General features: G+C 35.4%; 1 protein-coding gene across 1 annotated transcript; it reads left to right on the forward strand.

The window, feature by feature from the left end:
* Positions 1-26,378, forward strand: LOC100374733 (glycine receptor subunit alpha-2-like). Its single transcript, XM_002736405.3, has 9 exons — positions 1-295; positions 14,183-14,286; positions 16,190-16,257; positions 18,757-18,968; positions 19,116-19,198; positions 22,183-22,317; positions 23,031-23,260; positions 23,563-23,736; positions 24,934-26,378. Exons 1-9 carry the CDS (start codon positions 210-212, stop codon positions 25,165-25,167), a joined length of 1,326 nt encoding a protein of 441 aa, XP_002736451.1. The 5' UTR covers positions 1-209; the 3' UTR covers positions 25,168-26,378.
* The last annotated feature ends 350 nt before the right edge of the window (positions 26,379-26,728 follow it).

Raw genomic sequence — 26,728 nt, forward strand, 5'->3', positions numbered from 1 at the left:
GGGCACGCAAGTCGTAATATACACCATCGGGTTAGTTAGTGTCTCCCCACAGCTATATAAAGGTTGGGGCATTTACTAAAGGCACCAGAGACTGAAATACTAAGATCGAGTTGAGCAGTGTCGATGTAGTCAGTTACAAACCGATCGTTTTATGTGAAGAGAGGTCTATCCGATGACGCGGCCATTTTAAAACGCTATACAAGTTAGCAATGACGTCTCTGCTGGGATTCCACTGTGTTATTGTGCTGGTAGTGGTTGTATTCGACATCCTTGGTGTATCGGGTGAAGTGGTCCTGTAAGTATTGCGTTCAATCACAGTCCCTCTGATAGAGGGACTGTGGTTCAATATCAGAGATATGTGTACGATGTTTTCACATTTGAACGTGTTAATCACACAGGGTAGGTGACGTGATTGACACCTATTATCGCGCGGTCTACTGGGTGTCAAATTCAAATTCACATCAGATTTGTTAGTGAAAAGAATTCACAATGGCATTTGCACTATTACACAGTCACCGTGATACTGTTATTGTGCGTGCAATGTAATCAAAACAGCTGTTTCAGTAATGGTACGCGAAGACGTACGATTCAACCCCTACATTGTCAGACCCAAGAAGGTCACCGATCGCATTGAGTTGAGTAGACTGTATATAAGAATACATCGCCTTGATGAAAGCAATCACACACAGTCCTATATAAGACCTGGTCTCAATCGTCGTTAACGCAGGTGAAATCAGACATAAATATTCACAGCTCAACATCCCGGGGAATGGGGCTGGGGCATAAACATCTTAGGCATATATATATTATTGAACAAATAAATATTTTGAGGTAGAGATAGAAACAATTGTATTATATATATACTTAGTACACGTTCCTACGCATGGGTAAACTGTACTATAAAAAACCCATGTAAATTACATGTTTAACAAGTTATCGAGATTGTCTTAATTACAAATAAATTATTGATGTATTTTCCCCGACGCTGTGACATTTTCAGAAAAAGCTAACTGATAATTTTCAATCAACAATTATGTTCGTTCCTGACTAATAACAATACAGTCAAATGACCAGGCACAGGAAATTGACGGCTCATTTGCTAAGCACAGCTTCCTAGTATTAGTCGCTTCAAATCATTTAAATGTCCGGTTCTACTCTGTACGTTCCCGTCCGTCTTTAGTTGATTACAAACATTAAATAAATGCTTCAGTGTTTTTCAGATGATAGGAAACATCATAATTCGGTAAATTGCTTCCACTAAATTCCGAAGAGGACCACCGACTTACGAGTAGCGTTACGCGGGCAATGCAGAGAGAATCCATCCAATAAATGAAACAATTTATGACGCCATCGTAATGAAATTCGATATGATTTTTTTGACAGCCTCGTATATTTCGTTGAATGAGTTAAATTATGATTAGAATAATTAATCTTTTGTCTCAGAAGATGTGTTCTGACAAATAAATTAACCCCTGGTTTGGAAGTCGCAGCGAGGCTCTGTTTACGTCGCAATGTTGCGTGTGCGTCATAAGTTGCGTCATAAGTCAGTGATGCCTCAGGCTCGTTCGCACGAAGTTCGTGGAAGACGCGTACCGCAAATTTTATCCAAATTTGTGCAAAGCGACTGTGCATTTCCAGGAACTGGCGTCACCGTAAGTCGAACGTTTACTTGCAAACACTCGGTGTTGTATCACATATATTCTTGGGGGTGTATTGTAATATTTTTGCAACAACTATCTACGATCAGGGACGACAACGTGGCGGATATTAAGGTAGAAATCTAAGTCATAATTTTTAACAAAATTGGTCATGAATCGCATGACAATGTTCATTAGTTTATTATGTACAATCACGAAGCTTATGTCCCATGGTACAATGAAATAGCATTATTTTGTGTGTTACAGTTAAGCTTTTTGAGAAACGTTTCCTAATATTTTTTGAAAATTGCTATTTTTAGAACATTTCCATAGAACACAGTGTTAAAGAAAAATTGCATTTTTTGACACTTTTTGAAACCCAGATTTTTTAAATAATTAGGAAAAACAAAAAGTATTCCATCATTAACAATATATGATTTTTTCAGCCTGTCACCAGGCTCGATTTTGAGATATTGTATAATATCTCTGCCATAGGAACCTGTTGTAAAAGTGATACAATAGTGTCAAAATGGTGACTGTCTACTAAAATACATCCATCAATTTCTCGAAAAAAGACTGGTGACCCCCAACTTTGTTTTAGGTCAATGTCCTTATATTGCCTTGGAGTACAGTTTATTGCAAAATGAATAAATTCTGGAAATTTTAATTTATGAGTAGGCTTCGAACAAATATACCACGTGACACTGATACAAGTAAACGTTATGCTTCAAAATATAAACCTACAGTTTACATAAAGATCGTAAACCAATATAAACCATTTTTCAAAATGACCTTGTTCTGACCGTTTAAAAAAGTTGTTTATACCCGCAGTGTCATTATGCGCCAATACACTGTATATTTTTCATTGTGTAACTGCCAATATAATGTGAATTCTATTGATTCTGTTCACGTCAGTGTGTGCATGCTTGTCACGCACACCAAAACACAATGTAATTCAAAATTAAAGAGCGCTGGTCGTCGTATTGCTCAGTGTTCGTCACAAGCGATGTATACAACACGTGAAATATACATTATTATTTGTGTTTTTCGAATTGCGAACGCCTTTGTAATATTCGATATTAATTATCCAAATATCTAAATTATTTACCATATTCTTGATACATCATTCATTCCAAGTGTGCCCTTTCAATGCATGATAAAATAAAAGCAGCAGAATTTTCCGAATACAGGAATTAATAGAACAGAAAAATTAATTTATTTAAACTTTCTACGAGACAGATAATTTTATGTGAAATAGCTTCATGGTACAACTCAACTCACGTATTAAAAGTTTATGGTTAAAACATACATAAATAGAATGAAATTTGTCCCCTCTCAGTGAGTGTCCTTGCAGTAGTTACATATTATATCGTGTACATGTGTATTTTTATTATGCCAACCTATTTCAAAACGTGGGGAGCATATATCATACCATATCTTTCAACAGCAGGATGAATTACGTCACGCCAGAGAATCACATAATTGTATGTAATGAACCGTTACATATTTCGATCCATGCATGCAGTAATTGATAACTTTAAGTAAAATTAGGTCTTGTCTCTCGTTTAAAAATATTATACTATTTATGATATCTGATACTATATTCTAATTAAATATAATCATTTGAATTATCGTTTTTTATATAAATTGTGCCAACTATAACCACAATCCTGAACGAGTGTCAAACGATCATTTTCTAGCAACACGCACTTCGCTTACAACGTGTTGTATTGACCCAAAGTTTAAATGGTTGGACGTGCGTTGTGATTCAAGTGTACATTTTATGTACAATTAGTGTAATGCACGTACTAGCACATAATGCTGCACACTGTCGCGACATGTCGACAACAAATCTCACAGGAACCGTCATTTCCGTGTGATTTATGTCTTATAAGATTAGGTCGTTAGTGTTTTTTTTATTGCGATAAAATTAAATTCATTAAACATGAAATGCAAATAATCGATATAATGGTGCATATATCTCCTTAGTTTGAAAATGCATTTAATGTTGGGGGAAGCGTGTTCTGTGATTTACTGTTATCTACAACTTATCAGTATAGCCTCAATGCGGTAACATTAACAAAAATGAGTTGTATTACTTTTCCAAGCTTCTAAAAGTTTTTTTTTGGGTCAAATCTTGCATTGATTTTCCAACTTGCCAAATTGGGAGGGGGGGGGGTCAGTCGACTTTGTTACATAAACTATACTAATGTAATCGTTGTAGTAATCGCAAGTGATCGTATCCGAGTACAGTTATACACTTCGACTCTCACGATGAATGTCGTTATATGTACGCTCAACAAGCAATGACTACTCGTACACGAACATTGCATCAGAGAGTTAATAATAAAGAGGTAGAAAACCCGCCGAGCGGAAAATGTACAGGTCAGAGATAAAACCAAAATATAAACATTCAAATATTATTTTTATTTTTGATACCTTTATTTGACTACACATACTTACATGTGATGTTTTGTGGTATGCTTGCCGACAACAAAGAAACAGACCTCAAAAGCTTCGACATAATTTAGCCAATGTCAGTGCACTATTATTGAATACAACTATTTTTTCACATACTACGCATGCGCAAAGAATTTTATGCACGGTATACCAGTTGTGGGCTCCCAGAATGCGCTAGATATCATCTTCAATTGAGTTATCACCTCGTTCGAAGTTGGGTAATTACGCTGAAGGTCATAAGTCACACCAGAGGTACATTACTTGGGGTTTGCAACGCGCATAGTACTGTATGGTGACATCGTGCCAAGATCCCATTCAAGTCTCATCTCGTAGATAGCGAGGCTGACGCTACGACCTTCTGACATGACATAGGCGGTTTGTAATAAAACAATAACACATGTATTACCACATTCATAGCGAAAAAATGTAATGCATTGAAAATGTACAGAAAATATAGTTATCGTAATTCGTCACATCGTGAACAGCTATTTTGACCCACCTGGACATCCCAGTATCATAGTTACCTCGGGCATGCGCATTCGCATTTTTCTACGTTGGAACGCTTATGCGAGAGCGAGATTGAAACGGGATCTTGGTATCATGTTACCGTAGTTGCAAACCCCAAGTAATGTACCTCTGGTCACACCTAGACGGGCGAAGCTATTTGACCATACATCTAACTGAATTGCACCAGAAGTAAAAATAATGTTCATTATTACACATGTTCCCGGACTTTATGTAAATCGCCAGGAGGAGTAACCAAAAATGATTGAAAATGATTGGATAAAAAAGCATAGCTTTGTCCAGTAAACTTATTGTTATCCTTTGCAGACCTCCAGCATTTGGTGATAACCATGTATTGCTAGTGATAACATTATTAACAAATATTTTAAAGCATTATCAATACTAGTGGATTTGATGACGTCATTGCAGCATATTCTTCGCGATAATGTATTCCATTATTGAGCATCAAGGCCCCGTGCCATGGATATGAATACAATGTTGTTTTCGAAAACGAATAAAGGAAAAACTATTTAAAAAAAGAAGAAATTGTTAGGTAACAAGTATTTAGTACTAAAATCGGCATCAAATAAAATGGTCCATTGCCAATAACAGCGGAGTTCAATATCGAAATCAGACAATTTTGTGAAGGCCTCGTCGTCTGTTCTGAACGCTAAAGCGCGTTCGGTCGAAGTGTTCCAACCACTGCGCGCGCTTCTCGATTCCACCGCGCGCTACTGATGCCACTGTCCTGGTGGCCTCCAGACTAGGTCACCCTGTCGTATCGATGAAGTAAGGTTAACCGGGGCGTTCATTTATCCAAGCAAATACGATAAACGAAGTGGGGGTATGTGTACGAGTACAGTAAGATGAATATGGGTCGGCGGGTCGTGTTTTTGTAATGAGTACTACACAATTTGCGAAACTAGATCGATCCAAGACCGACGTGACTTGTATTTCAACGGCGCCGACTTCCCCGTAAATGTCACAGTCGGGGCACAGTTTGCCTAAACAAATGAAAGTATCCGCCTTCTCAGGTTTTTTTTTTTTTTTAATTTATACAGTCAGTTTAAAATCATTGTTAGTTCTCCTTCTAGAATAACAACCACTAGCTTTCCGGCCATGTTCGTTCGCTCGCTACGCCTGTAAGTTTAGTTTGGCTTCAAAGTATTTGTTAAATCACCGGCGTCCCGTAGAATTTGAAAATAACCATTACACAGACAGGAAATTTGCCTATAACTTCTACCTTGATGGTTGGAAAAAAACTTGTGGGATTTGTACGTACATATATCCCCCCCGGGGGGGGGGGCTACTTCCACATTAAGTGGGTAAGGGTGTGAAGCCCACCTCTCGAAAACCATACTCACTTCTAAATCATTTTTTTTCTATTTATATAAATATAAACAAAACAAAACACCCAGCTCACAACTTTCTCAACCAGTGAGCGCATCAGGGCCATGCATTTTATTCAGCCTTTCTAGTATTTGGCTTTGAATATAAGAATCTGTGAAAAAGTAAATAAATGCTACACATTTCTAAACCAAACCATTGATAAATGGCTACCCACTTCTAAACAAAATAACGTGAAATGATACCCCAGTCGGGTGGCACATACCCGTATTGCAATTCTATGGAAGTAGCCCCCCGGGCATGTATCCCGGGTCCACAGCGGCGATCTAGCGTAGCGTAGTGTAAGACCGCAGTGGACACCCAGACGGCGTACCAGTCATGGTGTTCACACCAAACATCAGTCACTCGTCCACTCGCATTGTGAATGATTTAAATACAATACTATTTTATGGTTAAAGGTAGTTTCTTTCTTAGTTTGCCATATTAGATTGTAAAAACAATGTCTAGAAAGATATTTTTAATTATTCAGATTCACTGGCCTATGGCTGTGAAACTATTCCGTTCACTGTGGATTTTTCTCCATATTTTCCGCTTTTTATTGGCAGCAAATCCACTGGTATTGACAACACTACAAAATAATAACAATAATGAACTCCCTGCCAACCCATAATGGACTCAAGCACACTTTGTGCTCCATATACTATATGTACACGGCTCACGCCTTTTACATAATTATATCATATACATATGTCGCATACAGTGAGCTTTTGCCCATTATGGGTCGGCGGGTTGTTCATTATTGTTTAAATATTATTCCAGAACTGCGTCATTAAATCATTTATACAATCAAATAACATGGGGAGGGCAGACCACCTGAGTCGGAATATTGATGTGTCTTAAAATTTGCATAAAAACTCGATCGTGAAACAATATGAAATTCATTCCTCCCTATTTAACATTGACATAGAATTTTATTTTGTTATTTCTATGTTTTGAAAATCAGAAAACTAAAAGTTAAAATAAATATGCTTAATTTTTCAGTGAATGTCTGAACAAATCCCATGTCAATACTAGCATTTTGTTTATTAAAATGTTAACAAAACAAGCGAATTGCCACTTCCTTTATTACTATAGAAAACAGTGATCATTATGCGGTTACATACCTTTGGGGACTTTATTCTATAGTGGAATTTCATTAAATTAATGCAAACCACGGCAATGATTGGATATCTCCTCAACTCTGTTCAAGTAGCTATATTCGATGATTTTCCTTAAAAACCGTTTGTAGCTGAGTTGTAGGTAGCACGGTTAGATTTATGCTATGAAGACAATTTACTTGTTAAATTAGATTATTAATATGTAAATCTTAATTCAGTGACTGTGTTTCCTTTTGCGTTTTCCAAAAAATACACTCGTTGATTTCTGTTGAATGTTTCCATTATTGGCAAAATCAACTCAAGCTATATTTATGATTTGAAAATGTTGATTTCATCGTAAGTCCGGAAAAGAAAAAGATGCAGAACGTCTTGCAGCTATGCCATTGAATTTAAAGTAATTGCGATATTTATAATTAACACTCATTTATGACATTAAATAACCCGAGCATCTAGGTTAGTTTTCACCCTTTCACGCAAACGGAACAATTTACCTTTTTTCAGCTAATTGAACAGTGTTGTTCGGATTGACAGTGTCTTGGATGTCTGTCTAACACCGCCATCTGAGTTAAAAGAGTCTGTGACACCTCCACGTGTTTATCATGAGGGCGCGCAAAATGACCTTTTTTAAATCCCGCCAATTGGTTAATCCAGCGTTCCATTCTATTATCAAGCAAATGTTGACGACGCGCTCTTGTCGCTGTATTTGACGCAAATTTATCGACAACAATGCCGACACACAAATGCGACAAACAAACAAAATTCGGGATTTTTTTTTTAAATAAAAAACAGTACAATAACCCGCGGACAATTCAGTGATACAGCGCGTGCTTATATGTATCGTCGACTTCAACAAAAAATTTTAGTGACAGCTCTAGCTACAACCCGACCGAGATCTCGGAACAGAACCTTATATCCAACGAGTGTTAATTATGTTTCCAATGCTACTGAATTCGATTTCATCACGAATTGAAACTCTCAAGAGAATGAACTTACTTTGTGTAACTGTCTTATAAATTATTAGCAGTATGATTACAGTAGATGCATATTTTATGAGAAATTTTGACGATCTTCTATTTATTATGCATGTATTCGTCGTAACAATACACGTGTTGAATTGTTTGGATACTCTCAGTAGTTGTATTGCACTTGTCAACAGTCCACGTTCAAATCACGTGGTATATTGACACTTATCTTATTCTGCCAGAAAAGAATCCGTAAATCAAGAAGAAAGAATAAGCACTGAAAATTTATCAATTCAATTCAAGCACAAAAAATATATAAATAATAATAAAACAAATCGCGACAAAACAATGAGAGATAAGGATTTTCTGAAAAAAAGGGAATGTAAAATGGTTGGACCTCTCACCTCGCGTATTGATCTAATGGTCGTCTCAATTTTGTAATTGTGTGTGATGTACAATCACATAGAACTTGTAATGTAATGACGCATATAGCGGACAAGTATCCGATTAAGGTCACATGGTGTGAATTAAATTGCTATATCGCCCACTGTCCTTTCTTCAAATTGAATATTAAAACATAAAAGTACACCGCTGACAGAAAAATACACGCACCCGTTCATTATGCTATCATTTAATTATTTAATATGCAAATAAAGTGCCCACCAGCATGTCCATAGGGGAATTTTAATTGACACTAACCTTATTTGCACGTGTTCCAACAACTATTAAAAACGTTAAAATATTGCCAAAGTAGACGTTAATTGATCTACTTTGCAATGCCAATGATAACATCACATTAAGCGAAACCGAAACATTTAGCCATTAACCGGTATTCGTCCCATTTAAAAATATAATGAGATAACCTTTGGTTTACAGTCGCTAAACACCTTTATATAATTGACAGATAAATATATATTAGTGTAAATATGGTGTCCAGTATCCAACTTGTTGATTGGTCGCGTGGAGGACGCACAGACAGAAAACTAATATAAAATAAAATAATTTACTCAACGTTTCCTAAAATATGTTGCTAATTACCGCATTTCAGTTCATGGAAAACACGGTCTGGTTGAGATCCAGCTGCGGTTGAGAAATAGATCATTTGCCTGTGCACGTGAAATTATGTCCGATTACGTCATTAAATGATAGCCTCGTTCGTAGTTGGTTCACGAGGAGCACGGTCACTATGGCCATCGAACTTCGATACAAAATAATAATATAAAAACAATATAATATACAAACTTTGACAAACTCAGCGGTTAAGGTATCAGTCGCAGTGTCAGTACTCATTAATCAATAACATTTTATTTTCATTGGCGATTGATTGTAAAATGAGGAGATATATGAATTTATAACATGAAGATAAATTAGGCACAATAAACATCAATACAGTTGTTGAAACAAACAGGTCAGATTCTCTGTTTACACCCTCATTTCGACCTGATTCAATTTCGAGGCTGGACGCCGATGCTTTAAATATGAGCACTCGCAAATGAATCTGGTCTATTTAGAAAAGGTAGCACTTTGAAGACAAAACATACTTATATGAACCGAGTTTAGCACTTTCAGGTACACCCTATGACTTGTGTTGTTTATCAATGTCTTGTCATCTTTATTCGAATTCATTTAGAAAGACAATTTTTTTTCTCATACCCTGGTTGTTCCATACTTCTCCAAAACCATACATCCACAATAGACTTTTAAGACGTATAGCCAACCAAACAGTATTTGTTTTCGTTCTCCTGAATTGAAATTCATAACTTTGATTTGCAAACATATCTGCTGACATCCATTTTCAATATACATACTCAGTATATGACAATATGGGGTTATTACGAGGGTACATCAAAGTATGCACGAAGACAGTAGTACAGCAAGAGTATTGACCAACGCGCAGTTGAGAGCATACATGCCTTTGTTAGATTTAAACTTTTTGCGCCGTAAGCAAGGAACCACCTGTAGAAAAGGTAATGCCCACTTATGTGATTTAACCACCTTGATACGCAAGCTTCGCAAAACCAATGAATGGTAATTAGTTTTATGATGTACTCGTACAAAAGTACCAAGTGATACTGCAACCCCTAAATCATTGGCTGCCTTCCAGTTAGCAGATTGTATGACGTAGTCGTACAAAAGTACCACGTGATATTGCAACCTCTAAATCATTGGCTGCCTTCGAGTCAGCAGATTGCGTGACGTACTCATACAAAAATACCACGTGATACTGTGACTCGCACTGCCATCACATACTGTTGTAAATTATGAGCAGTACCGTGGGAGATATTTAACAAGTCAAACCAATTGACTCGACAATTACGTGCATAGCAAGCTGTTAAGATTGATTCAGCATCACGGACGCGTTCGAGCGCATCGGAATCACCAAGTGTTTCAAGAAGTACGCTTCACATGTTCATACCTCCCATTTTACACACATGTATGATTTGCCAAATACAAGAAAACAAATACAATAATTTATTTTCAATAATTAACAATTAGAACATATGTAAATGTATGTATGTTTTTGCTGGGAAGGAAGCGGCTTGAAAGAAATGATATTCAGTGTGCATGTATATATATATACATATATATATATATATATATATATATATATATATATATATATATATATATATATATATATATATATATATATATATATATATATATATATGAATAAAAGTGTAATAAATTGTATATGTATGTTCATTTCATTTACTGGAATGCGAATGACACTTAATTGAGTACTGTAATATGCACAAAATAAAAGAATTCATACATATATATTAAATTTAAAATGTCAACACAAGCTTGAAGGCTTAATTATTGTTCTTTTCGGTGATATTGTAAGGATGGATGGTGACGTTTTAAAATGCGGACTTACATATATTGATATCATTGCCTCCATAGCACGTTATGTGTTCTGAGCGCCCCTGCCATGGCGTATGTGTACGTGTACGAATTTGGGAAATAATAATGCATGGGCAAATCGCAGTGTGTGTTTGTTAAACTGTCATTTCAAACGTGTTCCCGGGCTTGTATTTTTCTCATTAGTATTCTACACCCACGCGAATTTGATTGTCCGAGGCGTAATTGCTCCAGATTGACGTAATAGTTTGAAGACACACTGATTAAACTACATCCTGCTACGACATGCGAATATATGTCTCACTCTGTGAGCACTCGGAATGTATATTTCATCAACATGTAATTGAAGGGCTACTTCATGAACGGTGATTCATAATTATATGCAAATATATACACATCGACATATTTGTTGTGGTTTTAAGAACTGTTTTATTAATTAATGATCGAAGTTCGTGCACGTTTTAAATGTAAATAGACGAGTGAAGGGAAACTCGATTGGCGACATTTCATTGTAATCACGAGAGACGTAATTCTATACATGGAAAACGTACCACATGTGTGATTCAAACTGGCGACCACGGCACTAACTCGCCTAGCTAAACTCCCTAGCGTGGCGTTAAAAAAACTAAATCCTAGAACGTGCAATAGATGAGGCAGGAAGGCATGCTCAATATTTGTTGAGACTGGATGCCTCAATCAGGGCTATAGATAACGTTTAATTAATTTAGTAATACTAATTATAATCCGAGATTAGAATGATACGTTTCAAAATAATTCAAGGTCTGGCAACGAAACAATTACACGTGGAGTTAGAATGGTCATCGCCTCTTATCCTGTCCAGACGGTTGTTCCGGCTAATTGCAAACTGTACAGGTTTGAATTTTAATAATACGCATGTGCAAGTCTCACGGGGTTACTTCAGTTTACATATCACTGTCTCAGACATAGCGTACCACATCCTTCGACGACCATAACAAATGTGTTAAAAAACATTGCACAAATCTTGTGGCATGGTTTCTAACTGATAAATATAACGTCTTGATAGAAAAGCTTTTAGCTTCACGACAAATAGTTAATCTATCACTCTTAAAATTATTATCAAATATTGTGTACCATATTTTAAGCCAGTATTTTCCAGGCAGTTCTTAAAATAGAAAAAATTGCGGCAACACTTTGTGTAGCAGAATCTAAATGCAATGAATTGAATTGTCATGAACACGATAATAGACCATATTGTCTATGTAATGTATTATATAATATTATTAATATTAACCGACACATCTATTTCGAACTGTGCCTCGTGTAGAATACATAACAACTAAGGTAGCAGCTCAAATCGACTATTTAATCTGTTTTACACTTAAGCAACAACAGTATATTGATTTAGTCAATATAGTGTTGATAATTCTCTCTCTCCGTCAACAACACAGTCTCTATATAATTATGTGCGGTGGTAGGATAAACTGTTCTCACTATATCAAGGTAAATCACGCTAATTTACAAGAGAAGGTATTTAAAATTAGCGCTATGAAGAATCTTAACTCACTGTACCATTAGCTTGAAAGACGAATTTACATATACGCAGTCCCTCGTTATTAATATTAAAATCATCCATCAACGTCGATACATCTAACCAACAAGTCGCCTCTAATAACCACTCCGATTACCCTTATATAATTAAGTAATTAATTGTTACTCGTTAAAGTCACTTGCTGCTGATTATGGTGATACATGTACATTCAAACAACAACGCGGCGATTGTTTCAATTTTCCTTCGCAATAAACTTGCGGGAAGTATTGATATCGTGTAGTAACAGCGTTGATATTGACCTGGAACAACTACATCCAGCTGTTAATTATGTATAAGATAATGATATATGTTTATGAATTAAAATCCACGCGGGTTTTGTAATTTGGATTGCCTATGAAAAATTGAAGAAGTATTACAATGCATACGTATAAGTTTCACCAGTGTTTGGAGATTGAATTAGTTCGATTTCCCTTGGGGACTTCACACAAATGTTGCCGAGTTTTGCCGAGTCTCGGATGATTAGTTCCGCATATTATTACATGCACATTTAAGGCATTGGATGTTCATCTAGAGTAGGTGTTGTAAGGGGTATTTTCCCACAAGTTGAGGTCATACATCGATTTGAATAATCATACACAAGAAAAACGTACTCACTGACCACTGCACGTACACTTCTTTGTTGCGCATTCTGTCTTTTTAGATAGAATTTAGTTTTTAGCTAATTTGCCTATATTTATTCTCAAAATGAGATTGTTAGCACTTATTATTAGCTTTATGGATTTGTGCATTGGTCAAATTTGCTAAAATGGTTTTGCAACATATTATATGTTGTTTTAACTGACTCCATTTAATAAGCCCTCCTACTGTAGATTTCATGATTAATAGTGATATGCAAAATACGACGTCGTATGCATTAATAAATGATCCAAAGTGGCTGTATGGAGATTAACATAATTACATAATGTTTCTGACATTCTTGTGGTAATCTTGTTTTCTAAAGATAAACCAATTTTATCAACTATAATGATATTTTTATTCCCGGGGAGAATGTTGAAATTATAACTCGATTAATAATTCTTCCGCCATTAGTAGTAATCAAATAAATTTTCTACAACATTCTCATTCTAATGTTATTTGATTACGTGTTGCAAGCGCATGTCTTTGAGCACATAGTTACTAATGACATGTATCAACTGAAATACATTTCAGACTTTTAAATTGTAATACAAAAAAAAAACATATTCCATTTTTAAAATATTTTCACTTGGCTTAAATCATTCATGACTCATCACATTTCCAATTAAAATAAATATACTGTTGACCAATCACTTTTTTAAATAGTGAACGGCCTCTTAAAAATATATCGCCAAAAAATAATATCATGTTCTTTTTTTTTTAATAAATGAGCTACTATTTTAATTACTAATTTTTTGGGGCAATATACTCTTACACGGACGCCAACATAATTTGATCATAAAACCTGATATATTTACTGTAAGTTTCCCTTGGAAAACTGTAATGTTTCTTGGAAGATACTAAGCGTTGCTTGTTGTGACTATGCAGTCAGTTGTTAGAAACTTGCATATCACAAGTATAAACTACATTCTTTGTTTTTTAATTAAATTGTACACATAATGTTCCTATAACGCTCCTATAAATAGGTTTCACAAATATAACACATATATCTCTAGCATTGGTCCTTTTCATTATGTTTTACAGGGAACCAACGGTGAATATGACTGAAGATGAAAAAACTTCACAGTTGTTAAACTATCTCTTGGACCCAGATAGATATGATAAACGGTTTAGACCGAAGTCAAAAGGTTAGTTTCTAATATTTAGATAATTGTGTCACAGTATAATCAACCTATCACGGAATCGTAATCTTCTACTTCTAAGTGGTATATATTTTTTTCTTGGAATTAGTTTATATAGAATATGTGTTGGGTGCCTGACTTCTTTTCGAAATATTAGTTTTCATGTGTGCTTTGAAGTCCCACGTGTTCCATTGGTATGTTTGTTTAAATATGTTGTGTTATGGATTATGGATTGTAAAGAATTGTTGGATATGATTTTATTTTAATTAAATATGACTGCCGACCCGGATGTCAAGTAACTGAATTTGATGAAAAGAGAAATTACGGCTGATCTGCACTGGCTCGGAAGATGAATTCTGATTGGCTAAAAAAACAAAAAAACTTGTGGCGTTGAATGCACGTTCATTGTCAGTATTGTTATGCAAATTCAAACTAGCTAATCATTTACAACCTTCCGAGCCAGTGCAGATTAGCCCAGAAATTATTCTTATTCTGAAGTTTACAGCTTCGACTGCTTCGCGTAAAAAACAATACGTCACTCTGTAACTATAGATACATATTAAGTAACTTCAAAAAAATTATTAACATTTTTCAAGACCATTTGGCATGTAATGTAGAAATCTGTTTGATGGACCAAATGAAAATACATGTTACCTTAATTGATTTGTTGATTCAAACACGGGTGATTGTTATCGAATGTTACGTCATTGTATATTTGTATGTATGGAACGCATGATACAACAATAGAAACGGATCACCCAGACTAGAACGATTACATTTAGTGCCGGCTAAAATTTAATAAGGACATCTTGGAATCGATGTTGCTAACGTGATGTGAATTATAATGACGTATAAGTCGAATTGAAATCATTATGTTACACTGTGCAAATAGAAATCACAGGGGATTCTGAAAATCTGATATGTAACCGATTTTTTAAAGTTGTAGCTAGAATCGCTAAACACAAGTTAGAAACTCGAAACAGTGTGTGTAAAGAATAATTTTACATAATCAACGAATTTTGCGCACCACACGGTTGATAAGTTGAAGTGATGTGATTGTTGCCATGCCGACAATGACATCATAACCACAAAATAGATTGGCAAATTATAATATAGAATATGATTATTTTTTTCTGAGAGTAGGTTTAAATGTATACAGCAGTATAATTGGAAGAACAAAATATTGAAAAGAAAATACTAGAAGGAAATGTTAGGGCGAAGACGACAGATGTTACATAATTAAATAATGACCCACCAATTCTTTAACATCACTGCTTTTCAATAACGAACAATAGTTTTTTTTATAAATATATAGATCCAATAGATTGCCTGTAACATCTGCCACGTATATCAACATGATAGGAATTTAGGCGACTTGATATCGTTTTTGTAATGTGATAGCGTACAAAAATGCATTACCATGAACGCAGAAACCACATAACATCTCAGAGAGTTGTAACATATATCTAGGGTGTTGCAACTCGTATCGAACAATGGTGCTTTGTAACCCGGTAGGTTACTTAATTAGGTGTGAATGTTTATTTAACTAGTTCACAGTTACTACAGATACAGATAGGCACAATACCTGGTTGAAGAGAGATGTTGATCAGAGTAGTTCGATGCATACAGACAACGGTGTCGTTATGACAACGACATAAGAGACCATAGCCGAAAACTAGGTTGTCAATAGCGATATGTTTGGTTTTAATTACATTAGCCTATGGTAACTGAGAAAAGGTTTTAATGTTGGCTAGAAAATAAGCTCAAAAAAAATACTCGGGAAAGAGGAGGCATGTGACGTAATCATAATCAATTGTCCACCAATGCTTTTAACATTGTTATCTTGTTCATCAAGTTACATTATTTACCCACATGTATATGTGATATATTAAATTATTTTATCTTGCAGGTCCCCCGGTTTACGTTCTTTGTGACTTTTTTATAAACAGTTTTGATTCCATTACAGAGACTACCATGGTATGTACTCACCGCTACTCTTACCTTTGATATTTGTATTGGGTCCCCATTTCCTCTTTGCATTACGTTGTTGTTTTATTATTCATGAAACTAATTGTATGTTGTGGATGATAACAATCGCTTTCTGTGCAGCACTCATTCCAAAATTGTGTAATAAATCTGATTTGAACAGATGTGTCCACTTTTATACTTGCATTCCTCCAGGAGTACGTAATTTATTTCCAGTGACGTGTATAATTCCCATCTATTTGTTAGTTGCTGCAACGATCTGGATCGCAGCGAATGTATATTTGAGCTGGATAATCTATGCACGCGGCTTCAATCAATTTGTGACCGAGTATGTCATTTAATTTGCCATCTTGTTCGTTCTCGTTCGCGGCTAGTTGCGCTATATTCGCTGAACAATGCCCGCCCGTATATTCGAAATATTTCATCACAACTTTGGAGGCAGGTAAATAAAGTCCCGTTAAATCTTAAACGAGTTCAAGTCGCTCGATGCCAAGTGCAGGTCATATTCTCGGGACTGCACAATTTCCTCTTGGTGATCGAGAATGCTTTGGTGGTTAGTAAAAACGGATTAAACCGAGTAGTATTACGTCACTCTGTAATTATTTGCAGTTGGCATTAATTTTTGATGATTATTTAATTGACGTAACGTTGCATATCGGTGCATTGAAGCAGAGCAGTAGATAATATGCGTAGCCTTGGGAAACAAGCAAGGCTGGCAAAGCATACATATAATTTAATTGCAGACCCCTTACATTATTGTAGTGACACTCGGTCGGTGCTGCTTTTGTGCTCTTTCTTTGGACGTAAGCATTGGTAGACACATGCCCCAGGTGCCGTGGTGATGCAATGGATACCATATTACGAGATGGCGCGTCTTACGCACCGGATTACACGATATAACACGATTGGAAATTACGTTTGCTTTTATATGTATTAATATTTTTTATTTATCAGCTATCCTAGCGAAAGTTTAACTTCTATCGGTTTAACCAACAGAAGCGATTCCAGACGCTTGACTACCACAACATATGATAAATAATTTTGATGATTTGGAAATTTTGCAGAACTCGCATCCAATAGATAGCGTTTTAAAAGAAGAAATTGCGTATATAATTGTGTTTGACCTTCGATCCGCACCTACCGCGAGCCGATGTCGGGAGCCCATATAAATAAACATCTTGCATCTGCAAGTTCATTGATTTTAATTCTGTTCACGCCTGGACAAAATTATAAAAAAACGTCACTGGATGCAATAGATCAAAAATCAATTGTATCAAGTGTCTGTTGTTATGGTGATATATGAACGATGCAATGTGATCCAATTAACAAGTACTCTGTAAGGACTAGATCAGTAGTCAGCCATGTAACGTTTGTACGACACGTGAATCCGTAACATGTTGCGTTATGTAAATTGATAATATTTGGTTTTGTTGGTCTTAGATTTCGACAACAATTCACTAATTAGACCTTCTCATAAGAAACCTGCCGTCTAAGGTCATATGGCGAATATTCAGATGCTGTTCACATATTTTTACGACTAATGAAAACTTCCTTAAGCTGAATTTGAAACTACGCCGAGTTTACAACACGGCGTCATTTGAAATTGACTATGGCTCGTACGCAACCCTGAACAGAAATGCGCTATTTTACACGCCTTTTTAAATTACTAAAATGAATGTCAGAACGGTGCAATTCGATTTATTTATTTATTTATTTATTTATTTATTTATTTATTTATTTATTTATTTATTTATTTATTTATTTATTTATTTATTTATTTATTTATTTATTTATTTATTTATTTATTTATTTATTTATTTATTTATTTATTTTTTTTCCAATTGATATGTGATTATTATTCCATTATTATATATTCAATTTCAAATTATTTATTTGTATTGTGGTAATAATGAAAGCCGGCGATAGTTAAATTAACACAAAATAATATGTGCTCACTAAAACGCAGCAAAATAATATAAATATTAAAAACGAATTAATAATAAATATCGTACAGATTTAATCGGACCAAATTGGGAGAAATGATAAATGAAGGAAAGTGGAAGAGGGAAGGAGTGAAAGCGTGAATATATGAATTCGTCAGTCATGCATGCTAGACATATCTACTGTGAATGTTCATAAATATATCTTATCACATATAACTGAGCAAAATGTTGTATAGATACAACTACCCTATACGACGTTTGTCAAAAGATTCATAGTTGGGTATGCTATTTACACAATAACACATAGACTGTACGTGCAATGGGTTTATGGTGTCAATTTCATTTTATAACATTTGCTCATAATACACCATAATACATTTCAATATTAATCATAATTATGTTCATATCAGTCGAGCGCTGCACGTGGGAGCAATTAACACTAAACGTCTACCCGGTATTAACCTTTCGGATTATCTAATCATGCAATCGACTATTTACGATGCGTGCCGTGTTAACCGTGTTTACTAGGTTAATGCTGTCTTTGTAGGATTATGGTGTATCGATATTCATGCGGCAGCGATGGACGGACCCACGGCTATCTCATAATGACAGCGATCCAATCTTCCTGCACGACATAACACGATTGTGGACCCCTGATGCGTTCTTTACCAACGAGAAGAGCGGACATCTCCACACGGTCACTGTAGAGAATCAGATAGCCCGGATATACCAGGATGGATTCATTTTATGCAGTACACGGTATTATTGCTTATACTAATGTTAAAGACGCAATGTTTGTATTGCGTTTTACGGACAGATGAATTCTCTTGTTTTCGGTTTCAGATATATAAATTATAATACATTATATTTTGAGTTGCCATGACAATATCTATATTATCTTTGCAGGTATAGTTTAAAATTGGCATGTTATATGTCACTTGAGCGGTTTCCAATGGATACACAAGTCTGCAAAATTACAATGGAAAGCTGTAAGTAACTAAGTTAACTTAAAAACTTTAAAAATCAACTTAATTAAAACTAAAATTGTAGTATACAGAAATGGGGGATATCTCAGTAAATATGAAAAGTGGTACTTCGTGAACAAGCAACTTAGTACTGTTAGTTCATATGAATACTTGGGATTGGTAATGTTATGTAAATGCTCTTTTAATATTACCACAGAAAATTTAGCTATAAAAGGCAAAAAGAAATTGATTGCAATCAAAAGATACTTAGGAAATATGCAATTTTTTTAAAGCAGACTTGTATTTTAAGATTTCTGACACCTTAATTCAACCTGTATTTACATATGGGTCTGAAATTTGGGGATATGATCAATGTCAACATTTAGAAAGTGTACATACATCTTATTGTAGGCAATACCTCGGTGTAGGTAAAAATGCTCCAACTTGTATAGTATTAGGGGATTGTGGGAGGCTACCCTTATTTTGTTACCATGTTAAAAGATGTGTGAAATATTGGTTAAAAATTACTAGCATGGATGAAAACAGATTACTCCAAGTAGCTTACCGGATGCTACTTGCACTGGACGAAAAACGACCAAGGTCATGGGGCCACAGAAATTAAAGAATTGCTATTTAAATATGGATTTGGTTATGTCTGGTTTAATCAAGGGGTGGGGGACTCTGATATGTTCTTGTACAAATTTTGTGAACGGGTCAAAGATACTGGAATTACAGATTGGTATATAGACGTTTGTTCTGGCGAAAAAAAAAACACCGCAGTATTATAGGCAATACAAAACAAATTATGGGATTGAAAACTATGTGTCATTGCCACAATTAAAATTGCGCAGAGCAATAGCAAGATTAAGATGTGCGTGCCATCCCTTAGAAATAGAAAGAGGCAGACATAATAATATCCCTAGGGAGAGCCGTATTTGTCATTTGTGCCTGCAAGAAATTGATGATGAATATCATTTTTTACTAAAATGCACTGAATGGGACACAATCAGAAAAAAGTATCTCCCAAATGAGACACAACCCCTGAATTTGAATACTCTAGTACAACTATTAAGTTCCTCTAAAAGCCAAATCATTAACTCGTTAGCTCTATTTATTTATAAGTGTTTTTTAATCAAAGTTCAAATGAGAATAACCTAATAAGCTAATAAGCTTGTATGTATATATATATAAATATCCCCATCACATTATTATATAGTGCTTATATTATCTATTGACACCCTCTTTATCTATATTTTCATACATATTTTGTAATGTAAATTTATTTCTTGTCAATAATTAATTTGTATGATTGTAATGGGCCGGAGGCCATTATACAATTAATAAAATTATTATTTTTATTATAAGTAACCAAGTTAATATCGCTGTACTTGTTACGCTAAGTTTATAAATGTTACGTGACAACGTCATCGATCTCATATTTAAAGATTGCTAAGCTGTGTGTGCGTCATATTCGCTTGTGTTTAGTTACTAGAATAATCGAGACAATAATCTGATTGTGTATGGCCAGGGTGCACGTGTATTCCCTGATAAGTATTGGTTGAAAATGGTGATATTTGGTGTATGTAATCATGCTAGGTAGTTATAAACGGCAATGTAAAATGAGTTAGAAGGAAATTGGTCGAATGTATCCTCTGATTTGCTACTACAATACAACATTCAACCAACCAAGCCGATCGGACTCTGTTTTGAAGATGCGTTATGTATGTATTAATATGTTTGGCTCCTATTCTATTTCTTTTATTGCATTTAATATTTTTTTCTGTTACGTTATAATCTCATCAAAAATATTTACTGCATTACGCTACGAACAAATGGTACAGCGTCTACAGTGTGGTGGACGTACAATGATACCCTGTCGCATGTCGTAACTATGTCATTTCTTAGCTTCATCACAACTGGCGACAATTTAAAACCATTATGCCGACCATGCGGGTTATGCTAGGAACTGTCGCGAGATCAGGACCTTGTAACTATATTACGTTTATAAAATGTGTGACCTTTCAAATCAAATAGGGCAATGATCACATAACTATAACTACTGTTACTAGTATCAATCGTAAATACATGGAAATAGCTCAGTCAGTTAAATCATTATAAATATATAGAGCTCGTTTTATATTGCTTTGTGAATCAAAAATTTAGGAAGTTTGTTTCAATAAATCACATTTAACGCAGCATTCCTACACGTTCCATTGATGCATGACAGTAAAGAGACAACATAGCTAACACTTGCTAAAAACAGCGTCCAAACTATTTTTGAGAATTCATTGAAATTCGGAAAACGCCATTTATTATTAATATGGGTCAATAGCATCTATTCAATTTGATTGGTACATAAAAATATATTCATTAAGTTGACGGACGAGGAGCTAGGTCTCCAACTTCAAGTTGTTCTGTTCTGTTCCGGTTCTATCAAGTTTGCAACCATATTTCCGTGAAATTATTATTAATGGGCGTGCTGTCATGTATCAATAAATATTAAATTAATATTGTAAACCTTTTTCCGAATAAAAAAAGTTTTTGTTTTTAATCCTGGCATTTTATATGTATACGCCGCGTAAACAATGGCCTCTTGAACGCTGTGAAGCAGGCTCAGATTTAGTATATATGTGCGGGGGGCTAGTCGCGTACTAACTCCCACAATGCATTGTGTTATTTGTAAATGTATATAAGAAAAAGTTATGCTCATAAACACATTGTAAATATTTAGTAGGAAAAGTTCATACTGCTTCCAGTAGAAATTAATTACAAAGTGAAATGAATACGTATTTTGCCGATGATTATTAACAGAAAGTTTAATTACTCCCATCACTGTCTCAGACTTCATCATTATAGCAGTGAATGGACGTAAAATTCGAAACATTATATGAAATCCTCTAATCGATTAAATTTAATATCAGTTACTCGTCTGTATATTTGTAGAAATTGTGTTTCAAATTACTTCGTCTTTTACATCTGTTCGTAACACTTTCGTATGTCACTCACAGATGGTTATACGACGAAAGATTTGATCTTCGACTGGCATGCCGACAAACCCATACAGACAGACAACGAACTGAAGTTACCACAGTTTCGTATAAGTGACATTGTTACATTTAATTGTACAAAGTCGTACACAACAGGTGAGTGACTAAAGATATGTATAATGTACACAGCAGGTGATTTAGTAAATATACACACAGAGTGACTGTACACAACGAAACAAGATAGGCTAAAGCTGCTCACACAATTTGTATTCTATTTTTACTTGCAATTATCCTTTTTGAGCGAAATTAATTACAAAGGTAGGATGTGTAAAAACAAAGCAATTTATCAAATAAAACGACAAGAATAATAAATACATTAAAAATCAATTTCACAAAACATAAACGGCAACAGTTGAGGTTGTATAATAAAAAAATCTCATTATTCACGGAGTATTGTGATTACATATAATTATTTCAAAACCTAATATGAAATACGACGCTCATATTTGCATGAATTACATTTTAATTGAATCCTTGAGTGAAGGAGTTTGAGGTAATTGATGTCAATTTATTGGAAGACAGACAAGACTCAATCAACGCTTGCCATCTAATGGTGAAACCAAATGCATCTAGACTTCCAGACGCCATAATGGTAGTACATCACTTTACTAATGATAACGTTGACATTTTAATTAGTTTTGAATTATTCGAATAATTACATCACAGCCACAAATTGCGACATTATTGAGTAGGCTACAGATGTCAGTCATTTCTATATATAACGAATATTCACTATTAGACTACTTGCCGCACACCGAAATACGTAGCTATTCAACACTTAACATTGTTTGTATCTGTTTCTCGTTCAGGCAGTTTTACGTGCATAGAAGCTACGTTCACACTACATCGCGAAGTCGGATACTACATATTACAAGCCTACTTACCCAGTATTATATTGGTGGTGTTGTCGTGGGTTTCGTTTTGGATCAGCTATGAAGCAGCGCCCGCAAGAGTCGCTCTTGGTGTAACAACGATATTGACCCTAACGACGCTGGATTCGGGTATTCGTTCGCAGTTACCCAAAGTGTCATACCCTAAGGTAACTAGAAAAGTTAATTTTAACTCAGAAGCACGTCACACCAAGTGAAGGGATTTTCATGTACATAACATATCATACAAAAATAATACAGTAAAAGAAGTAGTTAATGTTGCAGATAAATATCTTCGTGCTCTTATATTTGAACGCACGCATCAAGCACATATCACTTCTATAAATCAGACGCAAACATTTACTAATATTAACCCGAGAAAGTCTATCGAGTGGCTTTATAACCGTCGTTCGAGGGCGCAATTCCCAAGACCTTGCCAGTCCGCGAAATATATATTTTTTTCAACTTGCAGGCAATTGACATTTGGATGGCAGTATGTCTAGTCTTTGTTTTTGCCGCCTTGGTGGAGTTTGCCGGAGTCAATTATATTAGTGTGTATGAGAAGAAAGTCAAGAAGAAGAAAAAGGATTTGGAAGAATTAGATAAATTATATGCAGCAAAACAACACCAGCAATCAAGGGAAGAGGTAATTCAACGAGATCATAATGGGATGATGATTAAAGCTGGGGTGTCGTCACCTGCGCATGTGGCAAACGGCCATAGCGTGTCGTTGTTTACAAACAAACGTCTACCCATGAGCCTTTGCGTTTTTATAGTTCCTTGTTATCGTCGCTTGGGACTCAATTCCCGCGCGTGCGCGGGTGACGACCCCTCGGCTTTAACTTTGTTGGTAGTGTGCATTAAATGATAAACTGACGCAAAATAATATAAAATTTCGTTACAAGTGTAAAACATGTGATTTGAAGGATTGATAGAATTTCTACACAGGTTTTGTTATAATTTGTGTCAATGTGTGTGGTCACGAATGTAATCCTCTCTATTTAGAAAACAACATTTTCGCAAAGAAATGGTTTGCTTTAATTTCGAACAATATTCATTCAATATTATACCAGAATAAGCAGGCTGGCTGGAATATGGACTGATACATTCATAGCTATAAGTCAGCTGGGGGTATCTTTTCAAATATTACCAATACTGTCGTTCGAGTGGCTCCATTTTTGGAAATTTCAACATTGGTGCTGTTTATTTGTAAAACTAGACAATTACCCATTTTAATTTATTGAAAATTGTGCGTACTTCACTTATTGCCTCTATGTCTGAAACAACCCGCTTTACAGATTTTACGTTCTTGACTGAGAAGCGTTAGATTTTAGTAGTCGCGCCCTCTAGTGACAAAATGCTTTTGCGCGGGTTGAAGAAAACGTCGTTCAGATCGAAATTGGATTTGACCCTGTAGTCGTTCGTCAGTTAGAATTTGGTAGGTCACTCCAATTTTTATTTACGGCGGACAGCAACTGTCTTAACAACACTTTAAGTGGCGTTATTAACTTCTGCGAGAACCCGACGTTATGTACCCCTTTTGTGGTTGGCAATCCTTTCGCCCATGTACGTCACAGAAATGCGTTGCCGCTAGAGGGCGCGATTTGCTGGAGAGGTGATTCGTGAGCTAGATAAATTACACTATCACATATCCGAATGACGCGTGGTGCTATGGTAGCCGAGGTGTTCTCAATGATTCGATCGACGCAATGACTGCGGCACGGCGTTATAAACAGTTATAAAACTGGTGCAAAGCTCGTTCTTTCAGTACCTCGGACTGGCATTTAATGGGGCGTCAGTCACTTAGCATATTAAATTGTAGCAACGTTTTACTATTTAACAGGTTTCCATGGGAGTAAATGGTAACAGCGAGTTCATCGAGCTTAAAAATAGACATAAAGACGAACCCAAGGTGTATCAACCAACTGTAGAGCTGGACGGGTCAACCACTATCGACAAACCCAAACGAAACCCAGTGTTAACAGCAGATAACGTGGACAAGGCATCTAGATATATCTTTCCAGCTTTTTTCATCACATTCAACATCGTCTATTGGATTTGCTACCAAGCCTGGTGATATTGTAAGAACAAATTGATTTACGAGTGAACCTCGGAACTGATGCGGTACAGCTTGGATATTTAATAGCTTTCCCATTTTGTAACCATAATCGGAGAAACTTGTGACGATTAAAACAAATGATACGGCATTCTGTCGTCACCGATTGCCGGGGGTATTGTTCAATAATACTGCCTAATTACCATAAAATCAAAATATATGCAACTGTTTGCAAAGGAAATGCGACACGCAGTGTTAAGCGAACGAATTTTATATTGGCTTTGCCGGGTTAATATCGAGGCTGAATTTCGTTTCGTTACTGTATGTAGAATCAAATATTGGATATTACGTAGCGTGTTGCGCCATAACCTGCTGTAACCCTCCAATATTCAGACAAATTACAGCTTCTTAATAAGTCAGTATATTGGTTTTCGTCGATTGTAGAAAAGAGTTGATAAAGAACTTGGACGCTAACATAAAATGGAAGAAGTAATGAATGCATGAATTGGAATATGCCACTCAGATCATGGCAAGCAAATCACCGTCATCGAGATTTCGATTTTCTATCCCGTCTATATATGTATATGTACACCCACAACACAGCATGCAGCTTACGCGTGATGTAATTTGAAGCATGCGCACTCGAGTCTTGTAGAGAATGGGCCATTATTTGTGTGTGTGTATGTGCGTGCGCATGTCTCTACTGCAATTCAAACTAATCATTCTAAAGACAGAATCATACCTGAAGAAAACAATCTGGATGTAGCGAGACCCATGAACGCTACCTTCTCTGGAGAAAACGGTCTTCACATTAAACGTCACACCAATTCGAATACGCCCCTCAATGATAACTTGAACATCCCGGCAGAAATAATAGTCTGATTATTGATGTGATAATTGTTAAATTTAAATTTGAATTGAGACTTATTACATTTAATCAATATGCGTGGACAGTTGTTTCAATCTCTACTTCATTACGTATTTATTATTTATATATTCGATGAGATGCAGTGTTTTTACGTACCGTCCCAGTAATCTGAGAATGGAATTACAGCAAACAAACATATTTTAAGAAAAGCTGAATAAGTGTAATCTTGTGTATAGTAAAATATCCTTGGATTGATTGATTGGTTAATCACTAATTAATTACAAATCGAATGACATTTTTTATTTCATTATTAAATTTTCTCCCCCATGAATATAAATACTAATAAATCTTGTTTTCATATTTACATCCTGGTCAGAAATCTTATATTGTTGCTAAGTAGTAAAATAAACACAGTATTCACACGAAATCTTGGTATTACGTCATATTATTCAGAAGCTTAATATTCAGGCCACGATATAGATGTGTATACGTACATGCCAACTTGCAGATTTATATCACCCTTTGGTCAGAATATCAACTGTAATTCTTATATATTTGTGAGTCCACAAATCATATTATGTTATATTAAATTATTCACATTGTAAATTGAAACACATGTATCTATGTGGAGATTGTTAATCGTCACAAATGCATTCATATGCTACACGAGTGTGTGTAAGTGGGGGCGGTGATAAATGTATTTTTTGGGGGTCT

Source organism: Saccoglossus kowalevskii, chromosome 14 (genome assembly GCF_978046115.1).
Source record: "Saccoglossus kowalevskii chromosome 14, keSacKowa6.1, whole genome shotgun sequence".
NCBI lineage: Eukaryota > Metazoa > Hemichordata > Enteropneusta > Harrimaniidae > Saccoglossus > Saccoglossus kowalevskii.